At 50.4% G+C, this 13,580-nt stretch overlaps 1 protein-coding gene across 1 annotated transcript in view; it reads left to right on the plus strand.

Moving 5' to 3' along the window:
* The first annotated feature begins 801 nt into the window (after positions 1-801).
* Positions 802-13,580, plus strand: part of ROPN1L (rhophilin associated tail protein 1 like) — a 19,840-nt gene continuing 7,061 nt past the window's right edge. The window contains 4 exon segments of the mRNA XM_034998794.1: positions 802-895; positions 1,076-1,250; positions 5,100-5,223; positions 7,689-7,850. Of these exon segments, the coding sequence (XP_034854685.1) occupies positions 1,120-1,250; positions 5,100-5,223; positions 7,689-7,850 (417 nt within the window). The 5' untranslated portion in view covers positions 802-895; positions 1,076-1,119.

Consider the following 13,580-nt stretch of genomic DNA (forward strand, 5'->3'; position numbering starts at 1 on the left):
TTCCTGGCCGGAGGTGAGCAGGGGAAGGCGGGCTTTAGGGCTTCATTCATTCAGAGTGGGTTTGAGGGTAGCCGCAGCTATGATTCACACCTTGTACGCTGCCCTGGATTCACCAGAACGGAGCAGTTCTCCTGCCCTTCGACCCATAGCTACTGCATCCGAAGACGCGCCCTATGTTTTCTAGACCCAACCAGGCTCAACCATTCTGTCTCGCTTAGGAAAACAAGTTAAACAGAATCTTCCTTGAGCTGAAAATCGCCCACTCTCTAAACTCTTGAGGGGCTCTTATATCGGAAGAACGAATGGGCAATGAGAACAGCCATGTGTGAAGGTCTGGAGACCGGGACGGTTGGCTGCATAGACAGGGGCTCGGGCAGGATGAGCGAGGCCGTGGAGGAAGGAGGGCCAGGGTCCTTCTTGCGGGGGCGGGGGGAGTGGGCGGGGCTCGTGCTCCCTGCCCCGACCAGACCGCATGATTGTAACGGCTTCCTACCGAGGACGAGAGTCATCTCGTCCTTAAGCTTCACGTAGCCAGAGCAAGGGGAAGTGGGGGAGGGGGGTCCTTCGTGAATTCGCCCTTCACATTGGGCAGTGGGAAATCGATCAAAAGGTCCTTTTCTAGGTGAAACATTCAGCTCCTGCCGCCCGTAACTGCCAGTCAGCGGCAAAAAGGGGCCGGAGCCCCACCTGCGCAAGCGCCGCCTCCCAGGCCCGCGCCTGCGACGGCCCGGCCGGGCCCGAGGCGTGTGCGCCTGCGCGGAGCCAGGAGGCGGGGCCGTCAGGCGTCGCGGTTGCTGGGATACCTCTGTGAAACCATTGCTGCGGGGGGCGCTTCCCGGCTGTCGCTAGAAGGGGCAGTTGGCCCTCACTTTCCGAAGAGCCCGAGGAGCAGCGGGTGAGAGCCCCGGCCGGCCGCCCGGACCTCGCGAAGCCGGCCTCTTAGCCCGCCCAAGCCCGGCCCCGCCACAGACCCCGGTCCCCCTCCAGGCTCCAAATCCGGGGGAGGCAGGGCGGCCCGGCCCTTCGGGGGCGCCCGCGCCCCGAGGCTCACCGGCCCGTCCCCCGCTCCCCGCAGCACACCTTGATTCTTCCCAGCCTCGTCCCGGCCTGCGGAGAGCGATGCCGCTTCCCGATACCATGTTCTGCGCGCAGCAGATCCGCATTCCCCCGGAGCTGCCGGACATCCTGAAGCAGTTCACCAAGGCTGCGATCCGCACGCAGCCCGCCGACGTGCTGCAGTGGTCCGCGGGGTAAGCGCCTGGGGTGGCCGGCCGCTCCGCGAGACGGCTCGCGCTCCTGCCCCCGCACCTGGACACCTGGAGCACTGCTCCGACGCACTGGCGGTGTCCACCTGCGTGTCTGTCTAGGAGGCATCGTGGTCGATTGACCTTCCCAGGAATCACTGCAAAGTGTTCACTTCCCCACAAGTAATGACAGCTCCATTGTTGGAGAGTGGTCTTTACTCAGACTAATACTTACAACGCAGTTGCACTGGGCAAAACGTTTCTGCATTGTGTTACAAAATCGAACTACTGCAGTCCCTTTATTTTATTTGTAAAATGATTTTTTTTAAAGATTGTATTTATTTATTTGACAGTGAGAGCGAGCACAAGCAGGGGGAGTGGCAGGCGGAGGGAGAGGGAGAAGCAGGTTTCCCGCGGAGCAGGAAGCCGATGTGGGGCTGGATCCCAGGACCCTGGGACCATGACCTGAGCCGAAGGCAGTTGCTTAACCAACCGAGCCACCCAGGCGCCCTGTGAAATGACTTTTGTAAGGAATCTTGCAAGGCTGAATTCCTCATCCTAGAGAATCCTCCCAGGGTTCGGTATCTGGTTGAGTTTATTAGAACCAAAGCAACGGAGGTCCTATTGGGGTAATTATCCCAAGGCCGCTATAAGGTTAAACTTTGCTCAGCTTAGTTCACTGAAGGCAAATGAGCCTTCACTGTTTCTTGCAACAAACATCCTATTTTCAGGAACAGGCATTCATAATTTTAAGGTTACAAAGTTAACAGACTTTAGAACCATTAAAATAAACCCCATTTCGTTTTGAAAGGAAAGCTCTTTGTCCCTTTTCAGTAGACAGAGTTAGAAACTCAATTTTATGATCACAAGAGCCAGTATAAAATTAAGTGTTTTGGGACACCTGGGTGGCTCAATCGGATAAGCGTCTGCCTTCAGCTCTGGTCATGATCCCAGGGTCCTGGGATCGAGCCCCACATCGGGCTCCCTGCTCAGCAGGGAGCCTGCTTCTCCCTCTCCTTCTGCCTGGCGCTCCCCCTGCTTGCACACACACACTCTGTCAAATAAATAAATAAAATCTTAAAAAAAATTAAATGTTGTAGTAACTAGCATGTCAGATTTCACTGACCTTCTCTAAACTGTATAACCAAGGTGAATTACTTTCCTGTGGCAACTATAACAACTACAGAATTTGATGAATTAAAACAACAGGCATGCATTCTCTTTACGTTTCTGGAGACCAAAAGTCCAAAATCAGTTTCACCTAGCTAAAGTCGAGTTGTCAGGCCTTCTCTCCAGAGGCTTTAGGGAGACTTCAATCCCTTGCTTGCCTTTTCCATCTTCTGGAGCTGCATTCCTTCCTTGTATTCTTTGGCTCATGTTCTCTTCCTCCATCTTTAAGGCCAGTGGTGTGGCATCTTCAAGTCTCTCTCTCTCTGCCTCCCTCTTCCAAGGACGCTTGTGATTGCATTTAGGACCCATCAAGATAATTCAGGATAATTTTCCCATCTCAGAATCCTCTCTCCCATCTACAAAGTCCCTGACACCATGCAAAATAAGATCCACAGATTCCAGGATTAGGACCTGGGTGTCTTTGGGGCCCTTACTGAGCCCACCACACAAGGCTACCTATTAATCCAGTGCTTTGTCTTGTGACAGACACTTCTGTCAGTTGCTTCTGAAAGATTCTCTCAAGGTTCTTGCCGAAAAAATTACGGCCTCTGTTTTTAACCATCATCCAAGCATCAATAAAAGATGGGACACACGAGAGTTTATTTGTAGTCAACAGAACATTCCAAGATTGAATCATTTTTTTTCCTCGGGACATTAAATTATTTTAACTTAAGCTTCACTTTAATTTAAAAGGCGTAATTGAGCACTTTCAGGATGTTCCATGCACTTAATTTCTCTCAAGAACAATTTTGGGGTTTAGGAGAAAAAGCAAGCTTTATTCACTAAGCAGTGTATGTGAAATGGGCTCCGATGTGTCCCAGCTGTCACAAAGGAGAATCTGTTAGGGAGGGATGTTGCTCAGAAGAGGGCACATTGGTCTTTGAGGTTAAGACAAGGCAAGGGCATTCCGGGAAGAAGACTAGCATACCAACAAAGGGGCGGTGACAAGAAGAAAAAAAAAAAAAAGCTAAAGACAAAGCAGAGAACCAGGAATCACAGGAAGGTACCTGCTGTGGAAGAAGGCAGGAGGCATTCAGGTTAACCTCTTCACAGAGGAGGCTTTCAGGTGGTGGAGATGAGTCAGCCTCGCTAGTCATGCCGCAGCTAGGGTCTGTCACCAGTGCCTCGTGCATGTGACTGGAGTGAGAACTGGTCCCCGCTCACACACGCCTCCAGGGGATTAGCACCAGGGGGCTCGCCCCTAATGCAGGCTTTCTCAGCCTTGGCACTCCTGACACTTTGGACAGGATCATTGCTTGGGGGGGTGTACGGGGGAAAGGTGGCAGTGTGGGGGTGTCTGGGCGTAATAGGACCCTTAGCAGCATCCTGACCTGTACCCACTAGAGGCACCATCCATCCCCTCTGGAGACAACCAAAAATGTCTCCAGAAATTGCCAGTGCCTTCCTGGGGAGGGGGGTGGGAGAATTGTTGGGAACCACTGCTTTAGACGCTGTGGTTTGATCGGTGAGGGGGAGGAAGGAATAAAGTCCCCGGAATAAGTGAAAACCCTAATTAGGAAAAATATGGCAAAACTATGCCCCCATGCCCCCTCCCTGTCACCTTAGATCTTCCTGTTCACCTTCATCTCCCACATTGCTGCCCTTGTTTTGACTTTCCTTCCAACTGTTAAGTCAACAAAATGTGGATGGGGAGAGAAAAGGGGATGAGGTATAACATTTCTTTTAGCCTGTCAAGTATCTATTTATCAACAGCTATCTTTGTTACATAATCAGAGATGTTTCTAATTATTCATATCTTTTACATGATGGCCTGTGGCCCTGGTGGATGATAGACTATTCGTTTTCCTGAGTATATTGTTTCTTTTTTGTTGTGTTAGTCATTGGAGTGGCGAATGACGTGGCTTCAGCAGCCGGCCACCTCTAGCACGCCTGGCACCCTCTCCTGGTCCCCACCAGCCAGAAGCCGGTGTGTGCCCCCTCCTGACTTGTTGCCCTAAGCTATTTCCATACCCCCCCAGCCCCGAGTATAAGCACTAATATCTGCATCCCAGAAAGGAACAATTAAGGGGAAAAAATACTAAAGAAAATACCAGGCAGCAAAAGTGAAGGGGGAGGGGGGAGGCATGGCATCTGACGTCATGGAGTGGAGTGGTTGGTCCCCAGCGGAGCAGACATGTGACTTCCCTGATCCGAGACCCTGTAGGGTTGAACAGAGATGGTTGAAGTCAACCCCCTTGGAAAGCAGCAGGGCCAAGAGAAGGGAAGACCAAACACTAACTGTCAAAGTAGAATGACTGGACCATGACCTTGCCCTTGGGTCACTGGGTCCTGAACCCTGGGTCCTGAACCCTCCCACCTCCTTTGGCAGCAGGTCAGGACTCCTCCTAGCGTGTGCTTGATAAGAATAGCACATGTTTCAGGAGCCCCCCGATGGCCTGGTGCCGAGCAGCATGTCTAGCCTGTTGCAGCTTGAGCTCACTACTCCTAGGAGCCCTACGACAGGGCCTGCCATTGTTGGCTTCGCAGACAGAGAAACTGAGGCATGCAGAGAGGGTTAGGTTGGGGATCGGAGTGGAGGAGCCATGACTGCAGCCCCGCCCTCGGACTCTGGTGTCCCCGGAGGTGTCCTGGGCACTGTCACGCTCATGGCTTGTTTAAGAAACCGCGTGAATTCCAGTGTTTTCTGGGTACTGATGAGTCTTCAAAGATGTCTGTTGCTGTTAGGTATTTTTCAGCTTTGTCTAGAGGAGATCCACTTCCTGTCAAGGACAGAATCGAGATGCCCGTGGCCACTCAGAAAACAGACACAGGCCTGACTCAAGGACTCCTGAAAGTTTTGCACAAGCAGGTAGGAGGGGGTCTCTGCTCTCCGTCAGCTTCACGAGATACAGCATGGCCGCTGCGTGGCATGTGGCAGACTCGCCGGCTCACCTTTGCGAGGCCAGCTTTCCCGGTGCCCACCTGCCAGATTTCTTCAGAGGAGGAATCTGCTGTGTTCAGTGGCCTTTTTCTAGTTTAAAGAACCCCAAATAGCTATTCGTGATTAGATGGTAGGCAAGTGAAATAGAATTGCTTTTATTTTTATCTTTATTTTTTTTAAAGATTTTATTTATTTATTTGAGAGAGAGAGAGTGAGAGAGAGCATGAGAGGGGAGAGGGTCAGAGGGAGAAGCAGACTCCCCACTGAGCGGGGAGCCCGATGTGGGACTCGATCCTGGGACTCCAGGATCACGACCTGAGCTGAAGGCAGTTGCTTAACCAACTGAGCCACCCAGGCGCCCATAGAATTGCTTTTAAATACCAAATTAAAACACTAGATGCTGCTGGACTAAAAGTCTGGAAATTCAACTCCCGAATGGGGGCTGCAAGTCTCTTCTTGAAATATGCTTGTAAAAATTGTGTATGTGCTAAAGAAATAATCTGCTGCCGCCTTCCCCTGAACAAAAGACTGCCCTTTGGCGTCTGGTGTGCAGTGTGGTCCAGAGAGCCTGGGCGGGGGCGAGATCCTTCCTGGCATGGCCTCGCCCAGGAACCGAGGGCCGTCCTCACCCACCCCACCACGTTGCTTTTAGAGAAACCAGTTAATCGGGAGGGTATCACCCAGTCAGGCTTGGCGTTCCTAATGACCGTGTCGTGTTAGTAAAGGTGACCTCAGTGGTATAACCTTGGTCTTTAAAGTGATTTGTCCCTATTCTACATTTGACATACCATGCTTCTGTGGTACACTGACTTCTGAAAATAGGATGATTCCAAGGTTTTCTCTAACGAATAACCATCGGAAGGGGTAACTTGGGGAAAAACACGCTAAAATTGCTCAGAACTTTTCACATAGAATGCTATTAACAGATACAAGCATTACCAATTTTCACAGATGATTTTAAAAAATGGAAGGAAGGAATTTCTTTTCACTTTTTTTTTAAAGATTTTATTTATTTATTTGAGAGAGAGAATGAGAGACAGAGAGCACGAGAGGGGAGAGGGTCAGAGGGAGAAGCAGACCCCCCGCTGAGCAGGGAGCCCGATGTGGGACTTGATCCCAGGACTCCAGGATCATGACCTGAGCCGAAGGCAGTCGCTTAACCAACTGAGCCACCCAGGCGCCCTTCTTTTCACTTTTAAGGTTTCTTCCATTTAACTGTTAACACATTTAGCAGGTTGGATTTTTTTTTTAATTTTTTTATTGTTATGTTAATCCCCATACATTACATCATTATTTTTAGATGTAGTGTTCCATGATTCATTGTTTGTGCATAACACCCAGTGCTCCATGCAGAACGTGCCCTCCTCAATACCCATCACCAGGCTAACCCAACCTCCCACCCCCCTCCCCTCTAGAACCCTCAGTGTGTTTTTCAGAGTCCATCGTCTCTCATGGTTCGTCTACCCCTCCGATTTCCCCCGCTTCATTCTTCCCCTCCCGCTACCTTCTTCTTCTTCTTCTTCTTTTTTTTTTTCTTAACATATATTGTAGTATTTGTTTCAGAGGTACAGATCTGAGATTCAACAGTCTTGCACAATTCACAGCGCTTACCAGAGCACATACCCTCCCCAGTGTCTATCACCCAGTCACCCCATCCCTCCCACCCCATTCCAGCAACCCTCAGTTTGTTTCCTGCGATTAAGAATTCCTCATATCAGTGAGGTCATATGATACATGTCTTTCTCTGATTGACTTATTTTAGCGGGTTGGATTTTAAACGTTTTTATTTTATTTACTGAAGCTCATTTTTTGCTGTGAAGTGTTTTGCACAGACAGCAGGGAATCCCATACCCAGTCTGTGTATGCCTGTTTTACTCAGTCGTAACATCATGCTGTATTTGCGTCTCAGGCCTTTCTCTTTTTTTTTTTTTTTAAAGATTTTATTTATTTATTTGAGAGAGAGAGAATGAGAGACAGAGAGCATGAGAGGGAGGAGGGTCAGAGGGAGAAGCAGACTCCCTGCCGAGCAGGGAGCCCGATGCGGGACTCGATCCCGGGACTCCAGGATCATGACCTGAGCCGAAGGCAGCTGCTTAACCAACTGAGCCACCCAGGCGCCCCGGCCTCTCTTTTTGAGAAGTAAAACAGGCCAATATCAGCTTGCTGCCCCCTCCCTGCTCGCGCTCCTCCCGCTGCACACCTTCCCACCCTGCTTTCCCAGGGCTAACCATGTCGTGAACCAGAGTTCATCTTTTCCCTGCATGCGGTTGGGCGCTTGGGATATGTTTAAATATTCATAAGCATTATCTTATTTCACGGGTTTCTAAAACTTAAAATATATCCTTATAGACTTAAAAACTTAGGAATTTCATCGTACTGTGTTTTCTCTACAGTGTGGCCACAAGCAGTATGTGGAATTAGCAGATCTTGAGCAGAAATGGAAAACTTTGTGCCTGCCAATAGAGAACTTCAGAGCGTTGTTGCAATTGGATCCTTGCGAAGACAAAATGGAGTGGATAAAATTTTTAGCGCTTGGATGTAGCATGCTTGGTGGGGTACGTACCTACAAGTAGCATATGAATAATTCTGTGCAATCAGGGGCCTGGCTTAAAAGTAATGTCGGTGTTTCAGTAACCGAAAGAAACACTTTCACTACTTTAGTAACTTGGAGAGAAGCAATTCTTTTTCAAGTTCCTGTTGTATTTTTAGGCTTACATTTTTTTTTTTAAGATTTTATTTATTTATTTGAGAGAGAGAGAGAGAGCGAGCAGAAAAGCAGCAGAGGAAGGGGGAAAAGCAGACTCCCTGCTGAGCAAAGAGCCCAATGCGGGGCTCAATCCCAGGACCCCGGGATCATGACCTGAGCCAAAGGCAGCTGCTTAGCAAGCTGAGCCACCCAGGCGTCCCGCAGGCTTATAGTTATTTTAATTTGCAGAAGTTAAATACTTGGGAATGCTTCAATTTTAAAATTGTTAACAGTAGATAAAACATACAGATATTATGACAATGCATTTAAGTGTTAGAAGAGAATGCATCGGTGACTTTATATTGAACTGCACATCATTTGGTAAACAGATACTATGTTCTCATCTATGGGAAGAGGCATAAAATTATTTTACATTTGAGTTAAAATATATGATTAGTAGCTAACAGATATGGTGCAACTTTGGCGGTGTTGAAGTGTGAACCTTGGGAATGAAGACAGAGATGACCCTCCAGTTCCCAAAGTGAGGGGTCTCTGAACCAAGGAGGGGTGGAAAGGGAAGGGCTGGAGTGTGAAGATTTGGCAGGACTTTTTCTTTCTTTATTTTTTTATTATGTTCAGTTAGCCACGGTCTAGCACATCGTTAGTCTCAGATGTAGTGTGCAATGATTCATTAGTTACATGTGACACCTCCTTAATGCCCATCACCCTGTTACCCCATCTCCCCCTCCCCTCTGAGACCTCGGAGTCCATAGTCTGTCATGGTTTGTCTCCCTCTCTGATGTCTCCCCCTTCAGATTTCCCTCCCTTCCCCTATGGTCCTCCGTGCTATTGCTTATGTTCCACATATGATGAAACCACGATAATTATCTCTCCCTGCTTGACTTACTTCACTTAGCATAATCTCCTCCAGTCCCATCCATGTTGATGTAAAAGTTGGGTATTCATCCTTTCTGATGGCTGAGTAATATTCCACTGTATATATGGACCACATCTTCTTCATCCATTCATCTGTTGAAAGGCATCTCGGCTCTTTCCACAGTTTGGCTATTGCGGACATTGCTGCTATGAACACTGGGGTGCATATGGCCCTTCTTTTCACTACATCTGTGTCTTTGGGGTAAATACCTAGTAGTGCAATTGCTGGGTCATAGAGTAGTTGTATTTTTAACATCTTGAGGAACCTCCACACTGTTTTCCAGAGTGGCTGCACCAGCTTGCATTCCCACCAACAGTGTAAGAGGGTTCCCCTTTCTCCACATCCTCGCCAACATTTGTTGTCTCCTGTTTTGTTAATTTTTTTGGCAGGACTTCTTTGGGAATCTGGAAGCCCCTCTTCAGCTCCAGTGTTTGAGTGTCTGTGTGAGACACTGGGGTCCAGGGAAGGGAGTGTTACCATTTTATATGTGTGAAGAAGGGGCTCCCTCCACTGCAGAGCTGAGCCCTTTTCTCACCCCCCCCTTTTTAAGATTTTATTTATTTATTTGACAGAGAGACACAGTAAGAGAGGGAACACAAGCAGGGGGCGTGGGAGAGGGAGAAGCAGGCTTCCCGCCAAGCAGGGAGCCCGATGCGGGGCTTGATCCCAGGACCCTGGGACCATGACCTGAGCTGAAGGCAGACGCTTAACGACTGAGCCACCCAGGCGCCCCTAGCCCCTCCCTTCCGTCTTTGGACCTCAGAGACTGGATAATTCAGTCCTCGCTTCGTGGCGCACACTCAGCTCTGATGTTAATTTTTAGAAGTCAATTTGTGTAGGAAACCCCCATGGACCCTACATGATCTCGGACACACTGATGTTACTGCCTGCACTCTCTTCCTCCATCCCGTCCCCCTGCCTCCCCAGCCTGAGGCAACCGCCCTCCCAAATCTCCTGCTTCCTGTGGGCCACATACATACCCCAAGAAATACAGTATTTAATTTTCGTGGGTTTTAACTTTATGAAAAGCTAATTCTGTGGTTAGCAATCTTCTGGAACTTGTATTCATTCCCAATTAGATTTCCATCTCCCTCTGCAACATCACAGACTGTTGTAGATCATACATTGTCTCTGCTGTGTAATATCCACTCCGTGAAGAGACCCCCATTTACTGGTTCTCGTAATGGCCCTAGTGAGAACCGCTGAAGTCCCAGTAAAGCCAGATGCTGGCTGGTTGCTGCATACTGAGTCACCTAAGTGCCCAAAGGCAGTGTTTCCGCCAGCGGTAGAGAGGACTGCCACCCCGGGCTGATTTGTGCCAGGGACCGTCCGGTAGCAGAGCGGGGCTAGGACATAACCAGGGGCGTGGGGTGTTGGGGTGGGAAGGACAAAGGCAGATGTACCTACTGAAGATAATTTCACGTCGCTTTGTTTATCTGGAACTCTGTGAAAGCAAGATTTTAATACTGTAAAATGAATATCTAATATTAGAATTAATGTTTATGGTTTGTGCCTTTAAACTTAGTTGTGAAATTTAGATTTTAGCAAGGGTGAGAAAGAATATTTCATATTGTGGGGATCCATCTTTGTAAGGTTTACTTCCCCAATCATGAAAAGTAAGCGCAGGATTTAAAACCAAGCCAGAGCAAGAGGGTTTCTTGTCCATGTGTCGTGTGGGACACTAGGTGGAGACATTTGGTCACCTTCTGGACTGAACACTGGGGAAGGCACAAGAAAGCTTCGGCGTCTCTCCTTTCCTCCTCTACTGTTTCTCACCCTTGCTGGTCAGTGTGGGGTCCGGCCTGTCTCCTAGCTGGGCCACCTCAATAGTCGTGTCTGCTGTGGGCTGTGGACTCTGAGGCCAGACTGTCCGGGAAGGTCCCCTCTGGTTCACATGTCTGTGTTGCGGGGAGGGTTGGGGGAAGGGTCAATGGAAGGTGTCAGAAGTGAGGGTGTCGGCTCTGCCGTGGCCTACCCCCCACTCCTGCCCCTAGTGCAAACAGCCCTGGGGCGGCCAGGCGCAGATGGGGAGAAGCCACTGTGTACCCACGTTGGCTGGGGGAGCTTGGAGGTACACCAAGACAAAGCTGTGACATGGAGGTGACAAGGTGACAATTTTGGTGTAGTTTGGCATCTTAGCATTCATCTTTATGCAGTTGTTCCCGGCAGGGGCGGGGAGGGGCAGAGAGAGAGGGAAAGAATCTGAAGCCGACTTTCCACTGAGCATGGACGCGGGGCTTGATCTCACGACCCTGAGATTCTGACCAGAGCCGAAATCAAGAGTCGGACGCTGAACTGACCAGCCACCCAGGTGCCCCTATCTTTATGCTTTTTAAAAAACCTTCAGAAAAGGAGGAAACGGAGAAGTGAAATGCAGGATGAGTAATTTACAATGGATCGCTGCCTATCCCCTTTTCCACGTAGGATTTCTGTTAGGTTGGAACCTAGTTGCTCTGTCAACACAATACGCTCTGTTTCTGCTTCCTTCATCCCTGGCCTCTGCATGGCCGACAGCAGATGCATTCTCCATGCTCTTAAATTTCTCGTCACAGTCACTGGTCAGATGAACCCAGCTTAAGGTCTCCGCAAAGACTAGAACCTCTGCTTACATTTCAGAGTCATCTGTATCCTCCCTTCCTCCCTCCCTTCCTTCCCAAATGTTTGTTGCGCACTGCTTTGTGCCAAGTCCAGTTCTGAGAGTTGAAGATTCGGGAGTGAACATGGTAAGCAGGCGACCCGACCCCCTGGAGCCGACTGTCCTGCCCTGGAGCACCGAGCACTGCTCTGCTTATGGTGTTGGGAGCTAGGAATGGGGCGAAGGGGCAGTGGGGCTGCCCTGGGCAGATCATGCGGTGCAGATCCTTGCCTGGCTGAATGATAACATTTTATGTTGTGACCTTTATCTTTACATCTCTACAGCACTGGCAATGATCCTAAGCATTAAAGCCGTGGATCAAAATCTTCTGCTTTGTTTTTTAAGCACGAAGATCTTTTTTATTACATAAAACAACTGAGAAGGAAGTCCCCCATCCCCGCACCCCCCCACTGACTGAGAAAGTCCATGAGGACAAACCACCAGCCCAACTCTGTGAGGCTCTGAGAAGCACCGGACTTTGTTCATCACAAGAACGTGTCCCTGTGTCCAGGGGCAAATGTGCACGTGTGCAAACAGTCTTCGGTCCAAACACATTGCTTGTGAACGGGCCTCATGCCTAGAGTTCTCATCATGGGCTGGAACATTCGGAGCCTTTGTCTGTGTTCTCCTTAATCCCCCCAGCACCCCTCTGACTTAGGGCCTGTTCTGGGAACCTCACTGCAGCTCAGTGACTCAGATTGGAAGTGGTTGAGCAGGATTTGAACGCAGACCCCGAGCGGGTGGGGGGAGGGCCCCTCGCTAGAGAAGCTGTAGCCCCAGATGTGTGCCGCCTACAGGCTGGGACACCGAATGAGAGTCTGCCATTTCCTGTCTCAGAGAATAACAGCTCCTAAGGATGATCCTTAATATCATTTGCTGTCTGAAAATGGTTCTCACCCTGAAAAGCTCTCAATGTCAGCCTCCTAACGGCCCTCACCTTGGCATTTGTAGAGCATCCTCCCAGCACAGCGGTGCTTGCGCCCCATCCCGGTGCCTGGGGGCCCAGTGGTAGAGGCAGTGTCCCGGCTCGCTCCCCTCCTGCTTTCCAGTCAGCTCCCCCAGCTAGGCCTCTAAGCCCATTCTGGGGTGACCATGAACACTCCTTTTTCGCTGTGGCCACGGAAAGATACAGCCACCCCCGTGGGTGGGAGCCTCCAGCCGCACACTGGCTTGGTAGCCGCCCCCTGAAGTGGGAAGGCTGCCCCTGGGCCCCCAGCACCAGTCGCCCCACTGCTGAGAAGAGAGTTGGGGTGCACTCCACCCCCATGTCTCCGCTGGCCTGGTCACTGCTCACACGTGGGGGCCCTGCATCCTCCCCTGGATGGTGACACTGGAACGAACTGGCTTCTCTGGAGGACCGCGTCCCAGCCAGCTGGGGGATACCTGTCTCCCACCCTCCCCTGCCACTAGTCCATGAACAGAACCATGTTTACATGAGAAAAGACCTGGGAGGGTGAGGAAGTAGGTGCAAAGGACCTCCGGCTTTTTAAAAGTGGACTTTGGGGGGCGCCTGGGTGGCTCAGTTGGTTGGGTGACTGCCTTCGGCTCAGGTCGTGATCCCAGGGCCCTGGGATCGAGCCCCGCATCGGGCTCCCTGCTCGGCGGGGGGTCTGCTTCTCCCTCTCCCACTCCCTCTGCTGCTCCCCCTACTTGTGCTCTCTCGCTCGCTCTCTGTCAAATAAATAAAAATATTTTATAAAAAACAAAAAGTGCACTTTGGGGTGGGAACCCTGCTTGCAACGCTGAGCTGTCCCTCCTGAGCACCCTCAGACCACACCTTGGAGCCAGGCCCCCTCTTCTTCTGGACAAAAGGGTCCCTGCAAGATGTCGTGCAGATTGTCACGTCCCGGCGAGCTGGAAGGGCACTGGGGGAGGCGTGAGCTGGCTCTGTGTGTCATCACAAGAGCAGCTAAAATTCTGAAACAGAGATCCCACGGAGCTGGCACCCTCGAGATGCTCAGGAAACAGGTGTCTGCAGGCCTGTTTTCCTCTCACGTCTCCGCCTCAATCTCACACGCCGGTCCAGC

This window comes from Mirounga leonina, unplaced genomic scaffold (assembly GCF_011800145.1).
Source record: "Mirounga leonina isolate KUSES-001 unplaced genomic scaffold, KU_Mleo_1.0 Mir_95, whole genome shotgun sequence".
Taxonomy (NCBI): Eukaryota; Metazoa; Chordata; class Mammalia; order Carnivora; family Phocidae; genus Mirounga; species Mirounga leonina.